The following is a 27,564-nucleotide window of genomic DNA, read 5'->3' as shown; positions in this document are numbered from 1 at the left end:
GACGCGTTTCCTATGCGTCCCTGACAGCCGCCATTGGCTGGGCCCGGCCTAGAGAACCTTGGTTCGTTGTGTGTGTCAGTTTCCCGTCGCAGTGACTCGAGCTGAAGAGTGCGACCACGTCCGCCTCGAGAGCCGTGGCCGAAGCACCCGCGGCGGGCGCCGCAAACTCAAAAGGGAGGCCAAAGCCGATGTGACGGCAGATCCGGGAGTTAGAGGCCACCCGTCTCCCCCGAGTCCCCCGGCTGCCGGCTGAGGGCTTAGTGGAGCCTCACGCGCCCAGTCCCTTCAGCTTCAAGGCGGCGGGACTGTCGAGGCTCTTGTAACCTCACTCCTTCCGGCCCAGACTTGGAGCAGTGTCCTGACCGGATCGCGCGTGTTGGGAAGGCGGGGCGTGGGAGACGCGAGCCCGGGGCTCCGTGAGGGAAGGAGTCTCCGCGGGTGCTGCGGCCCCGGTCCCTCCCTCCGTGGGGGGCGGGAGGCTCTCCCCTGCGTGGCGGTGGGAGCGGCGGGGAGACCGCTTCCTTCACGTTCCTTTGCCGTCCGGCAGCCCTCGGGTCCTGCCTCCACCCGCGGGACGCACAGAACCGACCGTGGGGATGGCCACCAGGGTCCGGACGGCGGCCATCTGGGTGAGTAGCGGTTTTTCTCTCCTTTCCGAAAAGCTCTCCCTGAGCCCCGAGATGTCCACATTCCATCTTAGCAGGGTGGGAGTTGGTCGTGAGCTCCCTCTCCCCCCTCCTCCTCCGAGACACTCCTTTAGAGGGTGTTAGACCGTCCAGAAATACTTGTCATCAGACTTAATTTACAACTTTCAGTCTCTTTTCTGCCAATTTCGTACCCTAAACTTTGAGCTCAGCAAAGGTTTACCATTTCTCACCGTCTGTTTCTAAGCTCTTTGGAACTCATTTGGGAAATTAGGGCCTCGTTTATTCCTTTATTCAACAGTTTTTACTGTCTCATGTTTGCTGGACCCTGCGGCAGGCGCTAAGAGTGCAAAGAAAAGTTGTTCCTATCCCTGTTTTGTGAGAGCAGAGGTCTGGTGGGGCCGGTGGACAAGAAACCCTATAGGGACAATGACAACTTAATAGGTTCTCAGAATAGGCTGCGGAAGTGATGAGGTTGCGGAATACAGGTGAGGTTCGGTGGGATGGAGTCCGGGGCGAGGATCAAGAAGGAATTCTTGAGGCGTCTTTGGTGCAAAATGGTGGCTTATTAAAGCACGGGAACAGGACTCGTGGGCAGAAAGAGCTGCTGCCCCGGGTTGTGAGGGGTGGCTGATTATATACCATAGGGTTGGGGGAGGTAAGGAAAAAGGGAGGTTTCAAAGGGATTTTCATGTTAAAGAAGATTCGCAAGATACTGGAAGCCTTGGAGGCCTTGCCATTGTCCAGTTAAGTTGTTTTTTCTTTTTAGGTAGGCCTTAACATGAAGATAGTTGGGAACTTCCTGGATTCCTACAAGTATCTGTCTATGGGCTGCAGATTATAAGGACCTTTAATGGTATCTACATTCCCTTCTGGAAGCTAGGTTAGTGATGGAAATGCTTTGTTCCTGTAGACTGCTAAGACATTTGTAAACTGAGGGAGACTCAAGTCTTGCAGGATTGTGGTCCCTATAGGTTAACTGTTCCTTTGTCCTTTAGGCCAGCCAGGAGTGCCTGAGGAATGTCCGTGTACATCCCATGGAGGGGGGGGTTGCGGGGTGTCAGCGTCTGCTTTGTCCTCAGCTTGCCTTTCGTTCCCTCATCAGAAGTACATGGGGACACACAGAGCAGGGTCAGTTTTGGAGGTAAGGGTCCTCCAAGAAATGCTTAGGTGATTAATAAGACATTCTTCACCGAGGTTTGGAAAGTGAATGTGAATACGGGACTGAAGGTCAGCCTGGGGAAAGGAAGCAACACGCAAATTTGAGAGGCTTGACCTAGTCTGTTGGTGAACTTTGATCACTTTAGGGTTGCTGAAATGTAGCGTTTGAAGGTTTGCAGGTGGTGGTGGAATGTATATTAAGAAATAAGACCAGAGCCACGGGCAGAGACCAGATCATAGAGGGGTTTGAGGATTACCTTAAAAACTTGAATTTTATCCTCTAGGGAAGAGAGATTTATTGGAGTGATTTCCCAAAGGACTTTTGGTTGGAATAGTCCACAGTAGGCCAGAAAAGACAGGGGTTTAAAGAAACTGTAGTAGCTTTGAGGAAAGAGAGATGGTAAAAGAGGCAGAAGCAAGTCACTGGGATGAAAGGTACAGCATAGGGAATGTCTCAGTGGTATTTTAAGAATGTGGAGTGGTGACAGGTGGTAGCTAGGCTTGTGGTGAGCATAACATAGCATATAGACCACCACGTTGTACTCCTGAAACTAATGTAACATTGTGTATCAACTATACCTTAATAAGATAAGTTAGTTCAATATGTAGAAAACATTAATTTAAAAAAGGGTGGGGGGCAGAAGCAACTGGATTTGGTGACTAGTTGGGTGCTGGTTGTGAGGGAGACGGAAGAGCCAGGGATGACTGCTGGAATTCTGCTCTGTGGGCCTGGGTTGGGAGCGGTAGCATTCCCTGAGTCAGGGAAGACTGTCAGAGTTGTTTCTGAGGGGTGGGTGGAGATTTCTGTTTTATATGAATTGGACCCACAGCTTGTTGGTGAGCAGATGAGTAAGCATGTGTCCCAAGAGAAAGATCTGGACAGGTTGCACTGATGAGGTGTGGCCAGATTAGCTCAAGGAGAGTGTGTAGAATAAGAGGACTGGGGATAGTGCTGAGGGAATTGGCAAGGGAACAGAAAAGGGGCTGGAGACTGAGAGCCCAGTAGAGATGAGAGAAAAGAAGAGACTTGTGTTTCAGAGTTCAAGAAAAAGAAACCTCAAAACTGGTTGGCATGTGAGATGCCCCCCAGAGCTCAAGTAACATTAGGTCATAAAAGTTTAAATTGGATTTGTGATGACAGTAGTGGTGGGTGTTGCTGGTAATATTTCCAGAACAGAATGTGAGTGTGTATGTGTGTTAGCAGGGAAAGAAGATGAAGGAGTGGAGTGATGGAAACAGCAGTTGGCTGCAGAAATGGGAATGAGGCAGGACAGTGATGGAGAATTAAGGAAGTTGTTCTGTTGCAATGGGAAGAGTTTGATGAGAATCCAGTAAGGTACCTTGGTACAAAATCAATCTAAAAATCAATAGCTTTCCTACTTATAAATAGTTATGTTTAGGAAATTCAGGGAAAGAAATTATTCTATTTACTATGGCAATAAGATAGATACAACTGCTATAAACCTAAAAAAATGCAGAGGACTTATATAAAGAGAGCTTTCCAGGGGCACCTGGGCGGCTCGGTCTGGTAAGCGTCTGCCTTTGGCTCAGGTCATGATCTTGGGGTCCTGGGATCTAGCCCCACGTTGGGCTTCCTGCTCAGCGGCCAGTCTGCTTTTCCCTGTCCCTCCATAATGTCTCTCACTCTCACTGTCTAAAGAGAGCTTTCCAGCATCAGTAGTGTGCTGGTTGACATTTACATAGTATTTACTATGTTCTAGCCATGGGTGGTTGTGAGGGAGAACCAAAGTTCTAGCCACTTTACAAACCGGAATCCTCACAGCAGCCTCGTGAGGAAGGCACTAATGTTAGCGCCTTTTGAAAGAAGAGGAAAGTGTGACAAAGAGAGGGTACGGTGTTCTACCAAAATCACACAGCATATAAATAGAAGACAGAATTCAAACCCATGCAGGTCGGGCTCCTGGCTCTGAGTTCTTAACATGACAGTATTCACTCTCTCAAGATAAAGAACACCCCTAATAGATGTGTATGAAACCATACACTTCGGCTTTTGAAATGATTGCTCATTTTTTCATTTTCCAGATATTTATTGAGCACCCACTATGTACCAGGTCCCCTTCCAGGTCTTGGGCGTGTACTGTTGAACAAGACTGACAAACTCTTGGAGAGTTTGCATTCTGGTGAAGGGAGGCAGATGACAAATAATGATGAAGAAACTACTCAGGTCAAAAGGAAATGTCAGAGTTGAGTGACACTTAGAATTAAAACTGGAGGGGCGCCTGGGCGGCTCAGTCGTTGGGTGTCTGCCTTTGGCTCAGGGCGTGATCCCGGAGTCCTGGGATTGAGCCCCGCATCGGGCTCCTCCGCTGGGAGCCTGCTTCTTCCTCTCCCACTCCCCCTGCTTGTGTTCCCTCTCTCGCTGGCTGTCTCTCTCTCTCTGTCAAATAAATAAATAAATAAAACCTTTTAAAAAAAAGAATTAAAACCGGTAATGTCGAAGGTTGGGTGATTAGAGAAGGCCCCACTAAAGAGGGGATCTTAAGCCAAGGTGTGACTTACAGGAGCGGGCCAGCCTTAGGAAGAGCAGGTAGAAAAATAGCAGGGTGGGAACAGCCAGTGCCAAGGTCATGAGGTGGAAGAGGGTTGGGGCTTTTGTGACAGTGGAAGGAAGGCCAGTGTGGCTGGGGTTGTGGGGGAGGGGGAGGGGAGCAGATACAAGGTGGCCAGAGGCCCGATCAGGCTGAGAAGCTGTCAAGAAGGGGCAGCATGAAGTATGCACGTTTTCCAAAGACCCTTCTGGCTGTTGGGTAAAGAATGGGTTGTGATGGACGGTAGCAGACCCAGGGAGTGGTAGAGAAGGGCTGGTTGATCAGGTCACCACAGTGGTGCAGATGGGAGGTGGTGGAGGGTTTTTCTAGGGCAGTAGAAACGGAGAAACTGGGCAGAACCAGGGCTGTTTGAAAGTAGAGTCTTCTTTTCTGAGAACCACTGATCCTTTTCATTTAGCCAGTCGACGTTTTTCAGGGTGACTGAGGTTCTTTAAGTAGTCCTGTATTTGTTACCATGCCAAGCAAATGTTAATGAGCGTCTACCACGTGTGAGGTTTTGTGCTAAGTCTGATACAGATTTTAGTTAATGCCTTTAGTTAGGAGCCAGGTTACGCTACTGGTCAGGGAAGAGTCAGGATTGGAACCTGGGTGGCGTGGCCCTACACCCATTTCCCTGGTCCGTGTACCCTGCTGCCTCAGGATATAGTTTGGGAATTTCTCAGGACACAGATTCTAGCATCCTGGGCCCTAATGGTAGTTACTGTTGACCTGTGAAGGGTCACTTTTCAGCTCTTTGGACCCAGAAAATGAGAAAAGCAGGACCAGTTAAATATGTTGTGGTGCCGTGGGCAGAGTAAGTGGGTGGGTGTGGCCCACTCTCTGGGGTATGATAGAGAAGCTGGGCTTCTGTCTGAACACAGATGACCCCACTCAGGGACGGGCTGCGAGCTGAAAGGATATAATATACAATGTACACCAGAGGGGCCCCTGTCCCTTGACATACATACTGGGCCCGTATTCTGGCTGTCTCCTTATAGGTACCAAGGTGATACTTAGTAACTAGAAGACTATTGGATGAGTATGAATTCGGAGCAAAAGGAGGTGAGCATCAGAAAGGACATTTCACTGAGGCCTTGTGAGCCCCTAGTTCCCTGTTTCCTCTGCTTATCAGCAGGTTTTGTTTTCTCACTTTCTTTTGTTGTTTGGCTACTCCTGCCATTGACACCGCTCCCCCACCCCACTTATATATGTTACTATAAATTCACTTCCTGTGAATCTCCATTCCGAAGGGCTTGGAAAGACTTTCTATCTTCTCTCCTCCAATAGGAGTTGACCTGTTTGTATCAGCGGACTTCGTCTCCATTGTTCTCCAGTACATGGGCAGGGCCTCTGCTCCCATGGACCACTGTCAAACACTGTCACCATCAAGACCTGCTAATACTCATAGTTTGTAGTGCAGGGAGTTGGGGATTCAAAACTGATGTGAGCTGGAGCATGGGGGAGGGAAGGGAATTCTGCTAGAAAGAGGCCTTTCTGAGAAAGCTTGGCTGGTGTCCTGTGCATACCGTATTGTATGTCTGTAGCTTTTCCCAAACTGATCGTCTTGGAGAGTTAAAGGTTAAAATGTGGCAGTATTCATTCATTAATTACTTGTTCAAAATTAACATCCTGGGGCACCTGGGTGGCTCAGTCATTAAGTGTCTACCTTCGGCTCAGGTCATGGTCCTAGCGTTCTGGGATCGAGCCCCTCATCAGGCTCCCTGCTCAGCGGGAGGCCTGCTTCTCCCTCTCCCACTCCCCATCCTTGTGTTTCCTCTCTTGCTGCCTCTCTCTCTCTGTCAAATAAATAGATAAAATCTTTAAAAAAAAATTAACATCCCTCACTAAACACTTGTTCATATATTCCAGGTACTGATTTGGCACTGAGGATACACAGGTCAGAGACAGCCCTGGCCCCAGCCTCTCACATCTTCCAGGAGGTTCAGAGAAGGGAATAGAGTAGCAGTACAGACAGCCATGGGATTGGAGCTGAGGCAGAAGGAAGCCCAGGAAATGATGTTTAACACCTTATATTTTCAAAGGATCCGTAGAACTAGCTGTATGAAGGGAAGGGACAGTGAGGCTCTAGCCAGAAGGAGCTGCTTGTGCAGTGTCGGGGAGGGCCTGGAACCCAGGGAGAGGGAGACCCCATTGGCTCTGCCCTTAGCTGTCAGCAGCTTGGAGAGGAGAGGAAATGTCACTTGGTGGCTAGTTTGCATTTCAGCCACCCCTCTGTGGCTGACTCTGAGCAGGCTACTTGTCCTCTCCAAACAAGTTTAAAATTACATTTTCCTGATAAGCTGAGCTTTTAATGATTGTGTAGTCACCTTTAATTTCCAGGGATTCTTTTTTGCCTTAAAGTCTATTTCATGTTCATATAGCTGTTGGAGCTTGCTTTTGGTTAATTGCTTGTTTTATCTTTGTCTTTAGCTTTTGTATCTTTTCTGTCTTTATATTTTAACTTTTTTTTTTTTTTTTTAATTTGAGAGAGAGAGTGAGAGAGAGCATGAGAGGGGAGAGGGGAGAGGGTCCGAGGGAGAAGCAGACTCCCCACTGAGCGGGGAGCCCAATGTGGGATCTGATCCTGGGACTCCGGGATCATGACCTGAGCTGAAGGCAGTCTTAACCAACTGAGCCCCCCAGCCGCCCCGTCTGTCTTTATATTTTAGATGTGTCTTTTTTAAACAGCATAAGTTTGTTGGTTTTTTTTAAAGATTTTATTTATTTATTTGACAGAGATAGAGACAGCCAGCGAGAGAGGGAACACAAGCAGGGGGAGTGGGAGAGGAAGAAGCAGGCTCCCAGCAGAGGAGCCTGATGTGGGGCTCGATCCCATAACGCCGGGATCACGCCCTGAGCCGAAGGCATACGCTTAACCACTGTGCCACCCAGGCGCCCCAGCATAAGTTTGTTTTTAATCAGTCTGTCAATCCTTTTATTTTAAGTGGGACACTTTGTTTATGATTGATGTAATAATTACTGATACGTCTGGATTTATATCTGTCATCTTACTGTGTGCTTTCTGCTTACTTGATCTGGGGTTTTGTTTGTTTTTGTTTTTTCTTCTTCTCTATTCTTTTTTCTCTCTACAGAGGTTTGGGAATTATACACACTGTTTATTGCGTTAACATTTTTTTTTTAAGATTTTATTTATTTATTTGACGGAGAGAGAGACAGCCAGTGAGAGAGGGAACACAAGCAGGGGGAGTGGGAGAGGAAGAAGCAGGCTCCCATCAGAGCAGGGAGCCCGCTGTGGGGCTCGATCCCAGGACCCCGGGATCAGGCCCTGAGCCGAAGGCAGATGCTTAACGACTGAGCCACCCAGGCGCCCTGGTCCTGAGCTCTTTTGAAATGACTCTGTTAGTCTTCGCTGGCTTCCTGGCTTCCTTGCTTTTGGGCCCAACAAGGTATTCTAGGTTCATCTGAGTATTTCCCATCCCAAACCTGGAATCAACCTTTCCTCCTGGAAACCTGATACCTTTTAGTAGGTTAATGTGCTCAGAGACCACAATTGAGACTGGAATGTCATTGCTTCTAGGCTGGTTCACTAGGCAGACCTAGGAATCTTTGGAAAGGAAGAAAAGTATAGTTCATATTGGTATTTCCAATTCAAATTACAGAGTTTTCACTTTTCTAAAATTCCTAATTACTCTCCTTTTGGTGGAAGTAACCCAAGTGTTCACCGAAAGATGAATGGATAAACAAAATGTCTGTGTGTCTGTGCGCTGACGCAGAGATGCACGAAATGTGATTCAGCCTTAAAAAGAAATTCCAACACGTGCCGCAGCATGGATGAACCTTGAGGACGTTATCTGTAGTGCAGTGAGCTAGTCACAAAACTCTACTGATACGAGTTTCTCAGACTTTTCAGAGTCCTAGACCGTAGAGTGACGGTTGTTAGAGATGGGGAGGGGAGGGGAGAGTGGGGGTTGCTGTTCAGAGGGTGCAGTTTCCATTTTACAGATGAAAAGGCTTCCAAGATAGACGGTGGTTATGATGCTATAATGCTGTGAATGTACTTAATTCCACTGAACTGTATATTTAAAAATGCTTAAGATAAGTTTTGTGTAATGTGTATTTTACCAAAATTAAAATTTTTTAAAAAGATGAACTTTGACTCTTACCTCACACAGTATAAGAAAATGAACTCAAAGTGAAAGATAGACTTAAACGTAAGAGCTAAAGCTATAACACTTCTGGAAGAAAACACACAGGAAAATATTCGTGACCTTGGCTTAGGCCAAAGGTCTTAGATATACCTCCAATACCACAGTCTCCAAAAAAGGAGAAAGCTTATATGTAGATTCTGCTTTTGAAGTTATAAATTGGACTATTACATCAAAATAAAACCTTTTTCACTTTGAAGTCATTTCATTCAGAAAATGAAAAGACAAGTCATAGACTTTGAGGTAATATTTTCATTTTTTTTAAGTTTGTCTGTTTATTTTTTTAATAATTTTTTTATTATATTATGTTAGTCACCAGACAGTACATCCCTAGTTTTTGATGTAAAGTTCCATGATTCATTAGTTGTGTATAACACCCAGTGCTCCATGCAATACATGCCCTCCTTACTACCCATCACCAGTCTATCCCATTCCCCCACCCCCTCCCCTCTGAAGCCCTCAGTTTGTTTCTCAGAGTCCATATTTTCAAATCCTGCATCTAATACAGGAATGTAGTCAGAACATATAAAGAACACTTATAACTCGGTTTGAAGACAACCCAGTTTAAAAATGGGCAAAGGACTGAAACAGACACTTCACCAGAGAAGACCTATAGATGGCAAATAAGCACATGAAAGATGCTTACCATCCTTAGTCATTAGGGAAATACAGATTTCATCATAACGAGGCACCACTCTGTACCCAATGGAATGGCTTTAAGCAGAAAGGCAGACAGTGAAAGTAGAGAAATGGGGCCCTTTAGAGACTGATGGTGGGACTATAAAGTGGTATAGTCATTTGAAAAGATTTTGGTAATTTCTTTAAAAAATGATATATAAATGTACCATACAGTGCAGCCATTTGACCTCTAGAAATTTATCCAAGACAGAGGAAAAGATGGCTTGTATGTGTGTGTCCATGGCAAGATTATTCTTAGTAGCTCAGAGCTGTAAGTGCTGATTAACTGGTGAATGTATAGCCAAAACGCAGTACTGCTCAGCAGCACAGGGGACTGGAGTGGTCTGTGCTGTAACTAGAGTGACCCTCAAAGGCATTCTGCTAAGCGAAACAAGCCAGACACAGTATATGGTATGATCCCAAGCATAGGAGCCGTGCAGGAAGGGCAGTGGGTGCCTGGGAGTTGGAGGTGGCCTCCAAGGATCACACGGAATATCTGAAGCAGCATAAATGTCAGCCCGGACGGAGGTGATTCCCGCAAGCAAGCTTCCATTCAGTGTCTCCAGGAGGTGACGGAACGTGTAGAAGCTGAAAGCAGGTTGAGGCCATGGCTTGTTCTTTGTGTTGGGCGCTCAATTTTGGCTTAATGCAATTACTGAGTGAATGCCCCTTCTTTTTAGTCCTGTCAGTTCCCTTAGTGGTATGAATAACCATAAAATGTATATGAAGAAAGCAACCTAAGTATTTGGGGTGTGAAAGATATCTGCTGGTACTTATTTTTAGTTCAAGTCTGTTGTGGTGATGGAATGTACTTTGTATTCAATTGTTTTGTTTTTTTAAAGATTTTTTATTTACTTATTTGGCAGAGATAGACAGCCAGCGAGAGAGGGAACACAAGCAGGGGGAGTGGGAGAGGAAGAAGCAGGCTCATAGTGGAGGAGCCCGATGTGGGGCTCGATCGCATAACGCCGGGATCACGCCCTGAGCCGAAGGCAGACGCTTAACGACTGCGCCACCCAGGCGCCCCCACTTCAATTGTTTTAATTCATTTAGACTTTTTAAGGTTCAGAAAAAAAAATGATTCCCACAAAGCCATCAGTTTAATAAAAGTCATTGAAGTTAAATACTCTCTTTTTATAAAAGTTTCATTGTGGCATAATTTATGTACCGTAAAATTCACTCTTAAAATGTACAATTCAGTCGTCTTTAGTATTTAGAGTTGTACACATATCATCACTAATTCTAGAACATTATCATCACTCCACTGAGAAACTCTGTCCCTATGTGCAGTCCCTCCCTATGCCCTCTTTCCCCTTTTCCTTGGCAACCATTAATCTACTTTGTGTTTTTATGGATTTACCAATTTCATAGAGTTATACCGTATGTGGTCTTTTAACTCTGGCGTCTTTCGGCGTGATATTTTGAAGGGTTGCTCTGCGTTGGTTTCTGCCTGTCAGTAGTGATGCTAGCGACTAGGAAGTCCTGGGCACTCACCTGGGCCCATGTGGTGAGCATCCCGACATTTCCCTGACGGCGGTCAGAGTTGTGGCTGGACTGGTGTTTGAGGTTCTTCCTAGGATTGCAAGACACACTTGGGCAACAACCGTCAGGTAACGTTGGAAAAACAAGGTCCATAACTCACAAGTCCTGGAGGCTACGTGGTCAGCCACACAGCAAGGTCATGGAGAGGGAAAGTGTGCACTCAGCCCTGGGTTCTGCCTGTATTGGGGTTGAGGGTGGAGTGCCTTGTGTTTTGCAGGTTTGCTGTTTATTGGTGAATTTAAAATATAAGGGCGGGAATTAGAGCACAGAAAGGGAAAACCAGGGTCACTCAAGCGAGCAGTTATCTCGGTCACCCAGGGCTTTCCAAAAGGGGGGCTTCATTGGCAGGGGCAGCCTGGTTCTTTGCCTGTTCCTGGAGCTGGCAATGTGTTGGTCCAAGGTGAATGTCTTCAAAATGGATGCTTTGACAATGAAAAGCTTGCTGTCAGGCACTTAAATTACAGTCAAAAGAAGCTAATTGTTGGGCACTTCTACTAGGAAAGTTCATCCATGTGGCAGCATTTATCAGTACTTAGTTCCTTTATACGGTTGAAGAGCCTTTCGTGGATATCCGTTCATCCATTGATGGACGTTTAGGTTGTTTCCAATGATGAAATACTGTTACGCACGTTTGTGTACAAGTGCTTAACTTACTGTTCCATCTTTTTTGTCATGTGCTAGGTATCTTGTCTCTATCTTATGAAGTTGTTTATTTTAATTCCAGTGTAGTTAACATGCAGTGTTGTGTTAGTTTCGGGTGTGCAGTGTAGCGAGTCAACACTTGCACACATCACTCCGTGCTCCTCGGGGTAAGTGTAGGCCTAATCCCCTGCCCCAGGTTCACTCCTCCCCTCTGTTAACCATGTGTTTGTTCTCTGTAGTTAAGAGTCGCTTTCTTGGCTTGTCTCTTTTTTTTTCTTCCTTTGTTTTGTTTCTTAAATTCCACATATGTGAGAAATCGTGGTATTTTTCTTTCTCTGACTGACTTATTTCACTTAGCGTAATACTCTTGAGCTCTGTCCATGTTTTTGCAAATGGCAAGATTTCATTCTTTTTAATGGCTCAGTAATATTCCTCTGTGTGTGTGTGTGTGTGTGTGTGTGTGTGTGTGTACATACAACACATCTTTTTTTTTTTTTTAAGATTTTATTTATTTGAGAGAGAGAGAGTGAGAGAGAGCATGAGCAGAGGAGAGAGGCAGATGGAGAGGGAGAGGCAGACTTCCTCACTGAGCATGGAGCCTGATGCGGGCTTGATCCCAGGACTCTGGAACCATGACCTAAGCTGAAGGCAGACGCTCAACCGACTGAGCCACCCAGGTGCCCATACACCACATCTTCTTTATCCCTTCATCAATCAATGGACACTTGGGCTGTTTCCATATTTTGACCATTGTAGATAATGCTGCTATAAACTTAGCGATGCATGTATCCTTTCAAATTAGTGTTTTTGTATTCTTTGGGTAGATACCTAGTAGTGTAATTACTGGATCATAGGGTAATTCTATTTTCAGTTTTTGAGGACCCTCCACACTGTTTTCCAGAGCAGCTGCACCGGTTTGCACTCCCAGCAACAGTGCACAAGGGCTCCCCTTTCTCCACATCCTCACCAACACCTGCTGTTTCTTGTCTTGTTGATGTGAGCTGTTCTGACTGGCGAGAGGTGCTGTCTCATTGTGGTTTTGATCTCCGTTTCCCTGATGCTGAGTGGTGTTGAGCGTCTTTTCATGTGTCTGTTCGCCATCCGGATGTTGTCTTTGGAAAAATGTCTGTTCATGTCTTCTGCCACCCTCCTCCCCCGTTTGTTGTTGTTGTTGTTGTTGTTGTTTTTTGATTATTTGGTTTTTGGGTGTTGAGTTTTATCAGTTCTTTATATATTTTGGGTACTAACCCTTTACTGGCTATGTCATTTGCAAATATCTTGTCCCATTCCATAGGTTGTCTTTTAGTTTTGGTGATTGTTTCCTTCACTGGGCAGAAGCTTTTTATTTTGATGAAGTCCCAGTATTTTATTTTTGCTTTTGTTTTCCTTGCTTCGAGAGACATATTAGAAAAAAGTTGCTATGGCTGATGTTAGAGAAATTACTGCCTGTGTTCTCTTCTAGGATTTTTATGGTTTCAGGTCTCACATTTAGGTCTTTCATCCATTTTGAGTTTATTTTTGGGTATGGTGTAAGGAAGTGCTCCAGTTTGATTCTTTTGCATGTTGCTGTCCAGTTTTCCCAACACCATTTATTGAAGAGTGTCTTTTTCCCCATGGCATATTCTTGCCTCTTTTGTTGGAGATTAATTGACCATATAATCTTGGGTTTGTTTTTGGGCTTTCTATCCTTTTCTGTTGATCTCTGTGTCTGTTTTTTGTGCCAGTGCCACACATTTTGATTACTAAAGCTTTGTAGTAGAACTTGAAATCTGGAATTGTGGTACTCGCAGCTTTGTTTTTCTTTTTCAAGACTGGCTATTTGGAGTCTTTTGTGTTTCTGTACAAATTGTAGGATTATTTGTTCTAGGTCTGTGAAAAATGCTGTTGGTATGTTGATTGAGATTGCATTAGATCTGTAGAGTGTTTTGGGTAGTATGGACATGTCAGCAGTATTTGTTCTTCCAATACATGAGCATGGAATACTTTTTCAGTTGTGTCATCTTCATTTCTTTCATCGGTGTTTTATGGTTTACAGAGTACAAGGTTTTCACCTCCTTTGTTAAGTTTATTCCTAGGTATTTTTTAAATTATTTTTGGTGCAATTGTAAATGGTTTGTTTTCTTAATTTCTCTTTCTGCTGCTTTATTATTAGTGTGTAGAAACGCAACGGATTTCTGTACATTGATTTTGTATGCTGCAACCTTGCTGAATTCATTTATCAGTTCTAGCAGTTTTCTGGTGGCATCTTTAGAGTTTTCTGTATATTGTATCATGTCATCTGCAAATAGTGAAAGTTTTACTTTTTCCTTACCAATCTGGATGCCTTTTATTCCTTTTTCTTGCCTGTCTGCTGTGGGTAAGGCTTTGGTACTGTGTTGAATAAAAGCGGTGAGGGCGGGCACGCTTGTTCCCGATCTTAGGGGAAAGCTCTCTGTTTTTCCCCATTGAGGATGATGTTAGCTGTGGGTTTTTCATGTATGGCTTTATTATGTTGAGGTATGTTCCCTCTAAGCCTACTTTGTGGATGGATTTTTATCATGAATGGATGTTTTACTCTGTGGAGTACTTTGTCCACATCTATGGAAATGATCATATGGTTTTTATTCTTTCTGTTGTTGATGTGATCTATCATGCTGATTGAGGATTGGTTTGTGAATATTGAACCACCCTTGCAACCCCGGAATAAATCCCACTTGATCATAGTGAATGATTTTTTTAAGGTATTGTTGGATTTGGTTTGCTGATATTTTGGTGAGGATTTTTGCATCTGTGTTCATCAGAGATACTGGCCTGTAGTTCCTGTTATTTGTAGTGTCTTTATTTGGTTTTGGGATCAGGGTAATGCAGGCCTCATAGAATGAATTTGGAAGTTTTCCTTCTTCATTTTTTGAAATAGTTTGAGAAGAGTAGATATTAACTCTTCTTTAAATGTTGGTTGGACTGACCTGTGAAGCTGTCTGGTCCTGGACTTTCGTTTGTTGGGAGTTTTTTGACTACTGATTCAATGTCATCACTGATAATCAGTCTGTTCAAATTCTCTGTTTCTTCCTGATTCGGTTTTGGGAGGTTATATGTCTCTAGGAATTTATCCATTTCTTCTAGGTTGTCCAATTTGTTGACGTATAATCTTTCATAATATTCTCTTATAATCCTTTGTATTTCTGTGGTATTAGTTACTTCTCCTTTCTTTTCTAATTTTGTTTATTTGAGTCCTCTCTCTCTCTCTCGATGAGTCTGCTAAAAGTTTATCAATTTTGTTGATCTTTTCAAAGAACCAACTCCTGGATTCATTGATCTGTTCTGTTGTTTGTTTGTTTTAGTCTCTAGTTCATTTATTTCAGTTCTAGTCTTTATTATTTCATTCCTTCTACTGGTTTTGGGTTTTGCTTGTTCTTTTTCTAGTTCTTTTAGGTGTATGGTTGGTTGTTTGAGACTTTTCTTGTTTCTTGAAGTGGCCTGTATTGCTATGATCGTCCCAGAGATTTTTTGGACTGTTGTGTTTTCATTTTCATTTTTCTCCATGTATTTTCTTGATTTTCTTTCTTGTTTCTTGGATGACATGTTCATTGTTTGGTAGTATGTTATTTAACCTCCATGTATTTGTGTTTTTTTCCAGATCTTTTTCTTGTGGTTGATTTTTCATAGCATTGTGGTCAGAAAAGATGCATGGAATGACTTCAGTCTTTTTGAATTTATTGAAATTTGTTTTGTGGCCTAATATGTGTTCTCTTCTGGAGAATGTTCCATGTATATTTGAAAAGAATGTGTATTCTGTTGTTTTATGATGGAATGCTATGGATATATCTGTTAAATCCAGATATCTTGGTTCTTAATAGTAGTAATATAACTGTCCTATCCCATGGTGTACAGAAAATGGTTTTAAAATTATAATTTGTTTTCACTAACAAGGATACTGAATGAAGTTCAGTATGTCTTTGTAGCTCATTTTATCCAAAGATCAGTTAAAAAAATTATTCTCTTGTAGTTTTGTTTCCAATTTGTTAAATGTATATATTTGCTGACATTTATTTGCAACTTGAGGGATTGCCCTTCCTCTTTTTGATCATGTAAGATATTTATACATGATTCAAACGTAGAAACTGACTTGCTTCCATCCCTTCTGCCCTGTTCTTTCCCTCCTGCAGAAGTCACCATTTATACTGTTCCTAGTTCATCATCTCAGTGATTCTTTTGGAGATAGAAGCAAACTCACAGCTAAGTGCTAAGCCTTGTCAGGAAGCCCTTGTTTCTGCCTGTAGCCCTGTGCTTCCTAGATAGAGTTCAACATGCCTTGTCTTCTAATGTATTTCTCTCACTGGAATAAGATGTGAATGCTTCCCTCTTACTGTCTAGTAGCCTTTCTCCCTTTTCTGTCCTTTCCCTCTAGTTGTCTGGATCTCTCCTCTCTTCTCCCCTCCTCCTCCCTTTTCTCTTTTTCTCTCCCCTCCCCTCTCCTATCTCTTTCTCTCTATCTCTCTCTCATTCCTCTCAGTACCTTAATCTTCTGTGCTGAGCGATTGGGGCATTATTTTTAGCACTTTTCCCTCAGAGCAAAGATCTTTGTGTCTGGAAAGGACTGTTTGTGAGTTATTTTCTGATTCCCTGTTCTTAGGTGGCCACAGTGCTGTCAGGTCACTTAGTGACTTTGGGATTGTTCTCCCGTTGGGGGCACACATTATTGGTGACTTTGGGGATCTGCAGTGTGTGGCCCGTCAGAATCTTCCCTCATTGCTCACCTCACTCTTCTCTCCTGCGATCTTTCGCCTGCTCTGGGGTCACCTCTGCATATATCTTGATGTTTGTAAGGAGACCGTGTCACCTAGACTGTGTTGGTTTGGTGTAGATATCTATGGGCTTTTTTCTTGTACCGTTGTGGTTGGTCTGGTTTGCATTCATTGCAAGTTCTTGGAAGATTAAAAAACTGCACTGCTACCTGATGCCACCCTACTCCCAATGTTTTCACCGCAGCAAAAAGTAAGACTCCGTGAAACTGAGTAAGTGAATTGTTGCTGGACATCTAAATAGTGAGGGAAGAAATTCTAACTCAGTCTGGCTCATTATAAATCTAGTGGAATTCTGGTCATTAAAGCGAATTTGCTCTTGTGTCCACAGGTTCCACCTCTCCAGGAACAAGAGAGTTCATGCAACAGAGCCAGAGAGCTGCAAGGTCAGGAATCCATCCTGGGTCAAGGGACCCCTAACCACAGGCCTCTTCCTGGAGGACCCTGGCAAAGACACAAGAATCACAGGACAGAGCAGGTTCTAGAGTGGCTGTTTATTTCCCAGGAGCAGCCAAAAATGACCCAGTCTCGGGTGAGTTGTTTGCTTGTTTATTCCTGCTTCTTTTCTTCAGTACTTTCTCTCTCTCTCTCTCTCTCTCTCTCTCTCTCTCTCTCTGTCTTTTGGTGGGGAGAGGGATGGGGATCCTTAGGTCAAAGGGTTAAGTTAATCACTTTTCAGTTCATAGTCTGTTTATCATCACTGGTCTGTGTTAGGTCCCTATCTATCTTTATTTACATATTTTCTGATTTCCCTGTAGTCAATTTCAATATCCTTCCCCACCCCCCGAAAATTACTTTGTTCTTTATGGATTTCTTTTGTTTATATGTGTTCACAAAATATGTATTGTTATTGCTGTGTATGTATTTTTAATTTATGTTAATGGTGTGGCACATGTATCTTTTTTATTTTTTTTAAGATTTTCTTTATTTATTTGTCAGAGAGACAGAGAGAGAGCACAAGCAGGGGGAGCAGGAGAGGGAAAAGCAGGCTCCCCACTGAGCAGGGAGCCCAGTCTGGGGCTCCATCGCAGGACCCTGGGATCATGACCTGAGCCAAAGGCAGACACTTAACCAATTGAGCCCCCAGGTGTGGCACATGTATCTTGCTATATTGTTTATATTTTTCAGTAAGCACTTGTTTCGTTAAATACCCATGCTCTTATATTTATCAGCTCATGCTAGGAGAGCAGTGTTTGAGTGTTCCACTTGCTTCACATTCTTGGCCAACAATTTCTGTTGTTAGTCTTTTGAATTTGAGTCATTCTGGTGGTGGTATGGTGATGTCTCTTTATGGGTTTAATTTGCATTTCCTGCTAGCTAAAGAGGATGAGTACTGATGAGGTTGTGGAATACAGGTGAGGTTCAGTGAGGGTGGAGTCCGGAGCCGACAACCAAGAAAGAATTCTTGAGGCATCTTTGGTGCAAAGCACGGGGACAGGACCCGTGGGCAGAAAGAGCTGCTGCCCCAGGGTTGTGAGGGGGGCTGATTATATACCATGGGGTTGGGGGAGGTGAGGAAAAGGGGAGGTTGAGAAAGCACTTTCATATGTGAAAGAAGACTCACAGGATACTGGATATCTGGTTATGGTCAAGCCAAGGCTGTCCTCCCTCTAATGAGGCACCAATGTGAAGACCGTTGGGAGTCTCCCGGAGGAATGATCACGTGTCCTTGTCAGTGGGCTGCAGGTTTAAAAGAAATTCCATTTTATTTACATTTCCTTCTGCCTCAGCCTCCCTCAATTTTATGGAGGGGATGGTAATGTTAGGGCTCCAGGAAACTGAATTATGGGTCTCTGGAAGTTAGGCTATTGATAAGAAAGCTTCTTCCTTATAAATCACTAGGACACGTGTAAACTGAGGGAGACTCAGGTCTTGCAGGACTGTCATCTGTTAGTTAACCATCTGTTTTTCTTTTCCTTAGCTTTTGGGCGGCCGGGGTGCCTGAGGAATGTCACATACATCCCATGGCGGGGTGGGGGGGGTTGCAGGGTGTCAGTTTCTGCTTTGTCCTTGGCTTGCCTTCTGTTCCCTCATCAAGTATCTTTTGTCATGTTTATTTGACATTTTGTTTCCTTTGGTTTTTCTGTGTTTTTCTTATTGGTTTAAATGAATTTTTTTATGTTCTGGAAGCTTGTTAGAATGCAGAATATCATGTCCCACCTTAATCCTGTTATAATCAACTCTTCATTTTAACAAGATTCAGTGATTCATGCACATGAAAGTTTAAAACTAACTTGATACCAAACCCATATTCAGATTTTACTTGGGGTTCTTCTATTTCTAATACTGTGTTACAAAAATTTTCAAACAGAGGGCAAAGTTGAAAGGATTTTAGCGAACCTCTGTGTACCCATCACCCAGATTTTACCATTAACATTTTACTATACTTGCTTTATCACATCATCTGTCTTTGTCTCTCTGTCTATGCATCCATTAACCCATCTTATTTTTGGTGTATTTCTTAATACATTTCAAATATCATCACACCTTCTCTAAATATTTCAGTATGAATAGCGTTAACTAATTTTTTTTGCTTCCCTTTTCATTCTGTTAATGCTGTCTTTTGAACAGATATTTCTAATTTTAACTTTCTCTAATTCATAAATTTTTTTATCGCATGTGCTTTTTGTGTCCAATTTAAGTACTTTTTTCTTACCTGAAGCTCATGAAGACATTTTTTTTTTGTTGTTATTTATCTTTCACATTTAGATTTATAATATATCTAGAATGAATTTTTATGTTTGGTGTGGGTAAGAGCCAAGATTTATTTTTTTCACAGAGCTGTCCAGTTGTCCCGGTCCCAGTGAAGTGCTTGATTTCTACCTCTGGCTCTGCGGTGCCATGTTTGCCTTGGGTCAGGTGCCCATAAGTGTGGTTTGGTTTTCCTAACTCTTCATTCCGTTCCATTGCTGTCATGAGCATACGATGAAGGTGTCAGGTTTATTCAGTTATAAAACACGCTTAACATAATTGTGAAGCAGGTTGAGCTTCACATTTCAGACTCAATGACATTTCATTTAATGTGGCTTCAGACACATCACACAGAGCAAAGCATAGTACAAAGTCGCACAACAAACAGGATACAGCAAGGGGTAAGAAGCGAACAAACCAAATGCAGGTCCGTCTGTGAGTGCATGGTTGAGATGAGGACCCAGTCCGGTCCCGGTCACTTTTATTTATTTATTTATTTATAAGTAATTTTTTATTATGTTATGTTAGTCACCATACAGTATACCCTTAGTTTTTGATGTAGTGTTCCATGATTCATTTTTTGCGTGTAACATTCAGGGCCCCATGCAATACATGCCCTCCTTAATACCCATCACTGGCCTATTCCAATCCCCCACCCCCTCCTCTCTGAAGCCCTCAGTTTGTTTCCCAGAGTCCATAGTCTCTCATGATTCATTCCCCCTTCTGTTTACCCCCACTTCATTCTTCCCTTCCTTCTCCTACCAATCTTCCTATTTCTTATGTTCCATAAATGAGTGAAACCATATGATAATTGTCTTTCTCTGCTTGACTTATTTCACTTAGCATAGTCTCCTCCAGTCCCATCCATGTTGCTGCGAATGTTGGGTAATTGTTCTTTCTGAGGATTGAGTAATATTCCATTGTATATATGGACCACATCTTCTTAATCCAGTCATCTGTTGAAGGGCATCTCGGCTCCTTCCACGATTTAGCTATTGTGGACAGTGCTGCTATGAACATTGGGGAGCATATCCCTTCTCTTCACTACGTCTGTATCTTTGGGGTAAATACCCAGTAGTGCAATTGCTGGGTCATGGGGTAGCTCAGTTTTTAACTTTTTAAGGGACCTCCACACTGTTTTCCAGAGTGGCTGTACCAACTTGCATTCCCACCAACAAATGTAAGAGGGATCCCCTTTCTCCACATCCTCTCCAACAATTGTTGTTTCCTGCCTTGTCCATTTTTGCCCTTCTAACTGGCATAAGGTGGTGTCTCAGTGTGGTTTTGATTTGAATTTCCCTGATGGCTAATGATTTTGAACATTTTTTCATGTGTCTGTTAGCCATTTGTATGTCTTCATTGGAAAAGTGTCTGTTCATATCTTCTGCCCATTTTATGATTTGTTTATTTGTTTCTCGTGTATTGAGTTTGAGCAGTTCTTTGTAGATCTTGGATACCAGTCTTTTATCTTTAGTGTTATTCGCAAATATCTTCTCCCATTCCGTGGACTGCCTCTTATTTTTTTGACTGTTTCCTTGGCTGTGCAGAAGCTTTTTATCTTGATGAAGTCCCACAAGTTCATTTTTCTTTTGTTTCTCTTGCCTTTGGAGATGTGTCATGAAAAAAGTTGCTGTGGCTGATGTCATAGAAGTTGCTGCCTGTGTTCTCCTCTAGGATTTTGATGGATTTCTGTCTCCAATAGAGGTCTTTCATCCATTTGGAGTTTATCTTTGTGTATGGTGTGAGAGAGTGGTCAAATTTCATTCTTTTGCATGTAGCTGTCCAATTTTCCCAGCACTATTTATTGAAGAGGCTGTCTTTTTTCCACTGGATGTTTTCTCCTGCTTTGTCAAAGATTAGTTGCCCAAAGAGCCAAGGGTCTATTTCTGGGTTCTTTATTCTGTTCCATTGGTCTATGTGTCTGTTTTTGTGCCAGTACCATGCTGTCTTTGTGATCACAGCTTTGTAGTATAGCTTGAAATCTGGCAACGTGATGCCCCCAGCTTTGTTTTTCCTTTTCAACAATTCCTTGGCAATTCAGGGCCCTTTCTGGTTCCACACAAATTTAAGGGCTGTTTGTTCCAGTTCTTTGAAAAATGTCATTGGTATTTTGATCGGGATGGCATTGAAAGTGTAGATTGCTCTGGGTAGCATGGACATTTTAACTATGTTAATTCTTCCGATCCACGAGCATGGGATATTTTTCCATCTTTTTGTGTCTTCTTCAATGTCTTTCAAGAGTGATTTGTAGTTTCTAGAATATAGATCCTTTACGTCTCTGGGTAAGTTAATTCCAAGATAACGCATGATTTTTGGTGCTCTTGTAAATGGAATGGATTCCCTATTTTCTCTTTCTTCAGTCTCATTGTTTATGTGTAGAAATGCAACTGATTTCTGAGTATTGATTTTGTAATCTGCCACATTACTGAATTGCTCTATAACTTCTAGTAGTTTGGGGGTGGATTCTTTTGGGTTTTCCATACAGAGTATCATGTCATCAATCTGCAGGTGTCTTTAGGTCAAAAATGAGTCTCCTATAGGCAGCATATAGATGGGTCTTGCTTTTTTATCCATTCCGTCACCCTATATCTTTTGATGCAAACATTTAGTCTGTTTATATTGAAAGTAATTATTGATAGGTTTGTACTTATCATTTTGGTACTTGTTTTATGGTTGTTTTGTAGTTCTTTTCTGTTCTTTTCCTCTCTTGCTCTCTTCTCTCATGCTTTATTCATTTTCTTTAATGATATACTTGGATTCCTTTCTCTTTATTTTTCTTTTCGTATTAGTGGTTTTTGATTTGTGGTTACCATTAGGTTTCAATATAACATCTTATGCATATGGCAGTCTGTATTAAGTTGATGGTCGCTTAAGTTTGAACCCATTCTTCCCTCCCTGCTGCCCCTGTCCCCACATTTTAGGTTATGATGTCATACTTCACATCCTTGTATTTTGTGAGTCTCTTGACTGATTTTGTTTTTAATTTTTTTTTTTTTATTTATTGGACAGAGAAAGATACAGCAAGAGAGGGAACACCAGCAGGGGGAGTGGGAGAGGGAGAAGCAGGCTTCCCACTGAGCAGGGAGCCCGATGCGGGGCTCGATCCCAGGACCCTAGGATCATGACCTGAGTGGAAGGCAGATGCTTAATGACTGAGCCACCCAGGCGCCCCATCACTTGACTGATTTTTACGGAGATACTTATTTTTACTGCTTTTGTGCTTCCTCCTTTCCAAAGTGTCCCCTTTAAATATTTCTTGTAGGGTTGGTTTAGTGGTCATGAATTCCTTTAACTTTTGTTTGGAAAACTCTTTATCTTTCCTTCTCTGAATGGTAACCTTGCTGGATAGAGTATTCTTAGCTGCAGGTTTTTTTCTTTCAACATTTTGAATATATCATGGCACTCTCTTCTTGTCTGCAAAGTTTCTGCTGAAAAATAAACTCATAGTCTTATGGGTTTCCCTTGTATGTAACTGCTTTCTTTTCTCTTGCTGCTTTAAAATTCTTTATCACTACTTTTTTTTTTTTTTTTTTTTTGCCATTTTAAGTACTCTGTGTCTTGGTGTGGAGCTCCTTGGGTTGATTTTGTTGGGGCTCTCTGTGCCTCCTGGGTCTGGATTTCTGTTCCTTTCTCCAGATTCAGGAAGTTTTCAGCTATTATTTCATCAAATAAATTTTCTGCCCTTTTCTCTCTGTTCTCCTTCTAGGGTCCTTGTAATGCAAATGTTACTACTGTTGATGGTGTTCCTGAATTCCCTAAGTCTTTTTTCTTTTTTCATTAATCTTTTTTCTCTCTTCTGTTCAGCTTGATTGATTTCCATTACTCTGTCCTCCAGATCATTAATCTGTTCTTTTGCTTCCTTTAGTGTACTGTTTATTCCATCTAGTAAATTTTCCCCTCAACACTGCTTTTGTTGCATCCTATGAATTTTGGTATGTTGTGTTTTGTTTTCATTCATCTCTGAGTATTTACTAATTTATCTTTTTTTTTTTTTAAAGATTTTATTTATTTATTTGACAGAGATAGAGACAGCTAGCGAGAGAGGGAACACAAGCAGGGGGAGTAGGAGAGGAAGAAGCAGGCTCATAGCAGAGGAGCCTGATGTGGGGCTCGATCCCATAACTCTGGGATCACGCCCTGAGCCGAAGGCAGACGCTTAACCGCTGTGCCACCCAGGCGCCCCACTAATTTATCTTTTGACTTCTTTTTTGATCCATTGGTTAAGGTGTGTTGATTAATTTCCCCAAATTTGTGAATTTTCAATTTTTTTCCTTCTGTTATTGATTTCTAACTTTATTCTGTGTGGTCAGAGAAAATACTTTGTATGATCTTTATCTTTTTTTAGAGAGAGAGTGAACGCATATGAGTGGTGGGGGAGGGGCAGAGGGAGAGGGAGAGAGAATCTTAAGCAGGCTCTGTGCCTAGCACAGACCCAACACAGGCTCAGTCTCACAACCCTGAGATCATGACCTAAACCAAAATCAAGAGTCAGATGCTTAACTGACTGAGCCATGTAGGAGCCCTGATCTTTATTTTTTAAGATCTATTGGGACTTAATTTGCGGGGTAACACATAGTCTATCCTGTACAATGTCCCCTGTGCACTTGAAAAGTATTTGTATGCTTTTGTCGGGTAGAATATATTGCATATGTCTGTTAGATCTAGTTGCTTTGTTTAAGTATTTTGTTTTGTCTTCTGTCTAGTTGTTCTATCCATTATTACAGTGAGATATTGACATTTCCAATTATCATTATAAAACTTTCTCCCTTCAATTATGTCTTCTTTGCTTCATATAATTTGATGATCTGTTATTACATGTATAACTTTATAATATATTGTTATATCTTCTTGTGGTATTGAACCTTTAATAATATATAATGTTCCTTTTAGTCTCTTATAACCTTTTTTTTTCTTAAAGATTTTATTTATTTATTTGGGAGAGTGAGGGCATGAGAGAGAGAACACGAGTGGGGTGAGGGGAAGAGGGAGAAGCAGACTCCCCACTGAGCAGGGATCCTGATTCAAGGCTCGACCCTGGGACTCCGGGATCATGACCTGTCCTGAAAGCCGATGCTTAACAAGCTGAGCCACCCAGGCGCCCCCTCTTATAACCTTTTTTCATTTGAATTCTGTTGTGTCTGATACTGGTATTACCCTCCCTGCTGTCTTTTGGTTACTATTTGCATGGAATATCTTTATCCATTCTTTTGCTTTCAGTCTTTGTTTTTATCTTTGGGTCTAAAGTGAGCCTCTTTCATACAGCTTATAGTTGGGTTATGGTTTTTGAGACATTCTGCCAATCTCTGTATTTGATTGGAGAGTTTTTTTTTTTTTTTTTTTTTAAAGATTTTATTCATTTATGTGACAGAGAGACAGCCAGCGAGAGAGGGAACACAGCAGGGGAGAGGGAGAGGAAGAAGCAGGCTCCCAGCTGAGGAGCCCGATGTGGGACTTGATCCCGGAACCCCGGGATCACGCCCTGAGCCGAAGGCAGTCGCTTTAACGACTGCGCTACCCAGGCGCCCCTGATTGGAGAGTTTAATCAATTTACACTTAAAGTAATTACTGATAAGGAGATACTTACTTCTTTCATTCTATCTGGTTTCCACATATATTTTATAGCTTTTTTTGTCCCTCGATCCCTACATTACTGTCTTCTTTTGTGTTTAATTTTTTTTATAGTTAAATATCTAAATTCCTTTCTCATTTACTTTTGTGTAAATTATATAGCTATTTTCTTTGTGGTTATCATAGGGATTATGTTTAACTTCTTAAAGTTATAGTATTCTTATTTGAAATTATACCAGCTTAATATTGTTACTATACAAAAGATTCTGCTCCTTTACAGCTCTGTCCCCACCCCTTTTGGTTATTGATGCACAAAATCACATCTTTGTACATTTCGTGCCCCTAAACACAAACTAATAATAATTTTTCTATTAAAGATTTTACTTATTTATGAGAGAAAGAGAGTACAAGCCAGGTGGAGGGACAGAGGGAGAAGCAGACTCCCCGCTGAGCAGGGAGCTGATGCAGGGCTCGATCCCAGGACCATGGGATCATGACCTGAGCCGAAGACAGATGCCTAATGGACTAAGCCACCCAGGCACCCCGAAACTAATAATTATTTTAAATGCATGAGTCTCTTATAATTATGTAGAAGACAAAATGTAGAGTTTGAAACCAAAGTTAAAGTAATATTACCTTTTGTAGTTGTCCATATATCTACCTTTATTAAGATCTTTATTTCTTCATACAGCTTTGAATTATTTGATAGTGTCCTTTTATTTAAGCTGCAAGACTCCCTTGAGCATTTCTTTCAGGCAAGTCTAGTGGTAATAAACTCCCATTTGTTTTTCTGGGAATGTCTTTAATTCCCCCCTCCCAACTTTTTGAAGGACAGTTTTGACAGATACAGGAGTTTGGGTTGACAATTTTGTTTCTTTTAGCTCTTTGAGTATATGGGTCCATTGCCTTCAGGCCTCCAAAGATTCTGATGAGAAGTCTGCTTAATATCTTACTGAGGATTCCTTGTGTGTGACAAATTGTTTCTCTTGGATGCTTTCAAGATTCTTTCTTTGTCTTTGTGGAAAATTTGATTATAATAGGCCTTGGTGTGGATTTCTTTGAGTTCGTCTTTGTTGGATTCTGTTGAGCTTCTTGGATGTTTATTTTCACATCTTTCGTGAAATTTGTGTTGTTATTACTATTTCTATATTAGCCATTCTAGTAAGTGTGTAATGGTATGTTATTATTAATTTGCAATTCTTTAATGATACATGATGTTGAGAACCTTTCATATGCTTATTTGCCATCTGTGTATCTTCTTATTCAGATCATTTGCTCGACAAATTGGCCACTACTTAGAGCTTTTGTGCTTTCCTTCCACTTAAGTTTTAACATGTCTTCTCTCACAGTGGCCGCTCCCTCAGTACCCTTTTACAGATTCAACCTGACACTTCAAAGTAGTACGGCTAGCTTCCTTTTTGCCCCTGTTGTACTCTGTTTATTCATCTTATCTTCTTTAATCTCCTATTGCATTTGCATGTTTTATTTAAACTTTGCTTTCTTCTGCAATGCTAAATGGTTCTCTCGGGCATGAGTGTCTCTCATCCTTGTTTATATCACCGGCACTTTTTGAATACCTGTCACCTGGAGGTAAGGAAGTGTTGCAGAAGTAAGATGAACAACCATTCCTGTTTGGCTGTAGCTGTCCTGCCTTTAGCACTGAAGGTCCCATGTCTAGGGAAATCCCTTAGTCCTGGGTACACTGGGACAGTTGGTTACCCTGCGCTGATGGTTCCTAGGATAGTTTAAACAATCAAAGATGTATCTGTAATGAGTAGCATTGCTGCTTCCGTCTTTGTGCCCTTGTTGTACTCTGTATGTTCTTTTGTTTTAGCTTCTTTGACTGCCAGTTGCATTTGCAGATGTTTAACTTTGCTTTCCTGTGCAGCAGTGAACACTTCTTGCGGACAGAATTGTGTTTCATTCAAGTTTTTTTTTTTTTAAGATTTTATTTATTTGAGAGAGAGAGAGTGAGAAAGAGAGAGTGCACATGCACACGAGTGGGGAGAGGGGCAGAGGGAGAAGCAGACTTCGGCTGAGCAGAGAGCCCGATGTGGGACTCGATCCTAGAACCCTGGGATCATGACCTGAGCCGAAGGCAGATGGTTAAATGACTAAGCTACCCAGGCACCCCTCATTCAAGCTTTTTTTTTTTTATGGATTTATTTTATTTATTAGAGAGAAAGCATGAGCAGGGGGAGAGGCAGAGGGAGAGGGAGAGAGAATCCTCAAGCAGACTCCCCACTGAGCGTGGAGCCCAGCATGGGGCTTGATCCCAGAACTCCTGAGATCATGACCTGAGCTGAAATCAAGAGATGGACACTTACCTGACTGAACCACCCAGATGTCCCTTCATTCAAGTTTATATCACCTGCATCTCGCTGAATATCTGGCACCTGGTGTCCTCACATGTTGAGTGTGAAAGGCTGGCTGATTTACTGTACACTGATGGAGTGTTTTCAGTAAAGTTTTGCTTCTCTCACAAAGTAGAATGTAAACAGTGGACATCTAGGCAGCTTGTTTCCCAGAAGCTCAGTAAAGAATTTGAGACTAAGAGTATGCTCTTTCAGGGACCGTTGTCGTTTGTGGATGTGTGTGTGGACTTCACCTGGGAGGAGTGGCGGCTGCTGGAGCCTGCGCAGAAGCACCTGTACAGGAGCGTGATGCTGGAGAACTACAGCCACCTGGTGTCCCTTGGTAGGAGCCCCTCCCCGACAGGAGTGCGTGGTCTCCAGGCTTCCCCCGCTTGGTTGCTGAAAGCTGGCTGGCTTTTGTAAAGTTCCTCGTGATTTTGGACTTATATTTAAGGGCCAGATTTTTTTTTTTTTTTTAAAGATTTTATTTATTTATTCGACAGAGATAGAGACAGCCAGCGAGAGAGGGAACACAAGCAGGGGGAGTGGGAGAGGAAGAAGCAGGCTCACAGCGGANCCGGGACCACGCCCTGAGCCGAAGGCAGACGCTTAACCGCTGTGCCACCCAGGCGCCCCTAAGGGCCAGATTTTCTTAATCTCCCTGTGGCATCAGAACGTGCTGGTCTCCGCTTTGCCATGGGACCATGGGGCTGTGGGCAGCTTCATCGCGCTGCCTCTATGCCGACCTTCCCCCTTCTTCAGGGCTCGAGGTGGTTTATGATTTTCCG

The 27,564-nt window shown here is 42.6% G+C and overlaps 1 protein-coding gene across 3 annotated transcripts in view; it reads left to right on the top strand.

Annotated features, from left to right (window-relative positions):
- ZNF268 (zinc finger protein 268) overlaps window positions 1–27,564 on the top strand; it is a 35,691-nt gene continuing 8,127 nt past the window's right edge. Inside the window, exons 1-3 of one of the 3 annotated variants that reach the window (XM_011229812.3) lie at window positions 1–1,527; window positions 16,495–16,695; window positions 26,993–27,119. In XM_011229812.3, coding sequence (XP_011228114.2) covers window positions 16,681–16,695; window positions 26,993–27,119 — 142 coding nt within the window. In that variant the 5' untranslated portion in view covers window positions 1–1,527; window positions 16,495–16,680. Of the gene's footprint in view, window positions 1,528–10,216; window positions 10,809–16,494; window positions 16,696–26,992; window positions 27,120–27,564 lie in introns of those variants that run through there. The other 2 variants (XM_011229814.3, XM_034637945.1) reach the window with 2 other exon arrangements.

This window comes from Ailuropoda melanoleuca, chromosome 12 (assembly GCF_002007445.2).
Source record: "Ailuropoda melanoleuca isolate Jingjing chromosome 12, ASM200744v2, whole genome shotgun sequence".
NCBI lineage: Eukaryota > Metazoa > Chordata > Mammalia > Carnivora > Ursidae > Ailuropoda > Ailuropoda melanoleuca.
The sequence above is the reverse complement of the archived record's forward strand: the minus strand, read 5'-3'. Positions and strand labels throughout refer to the sequence as shown.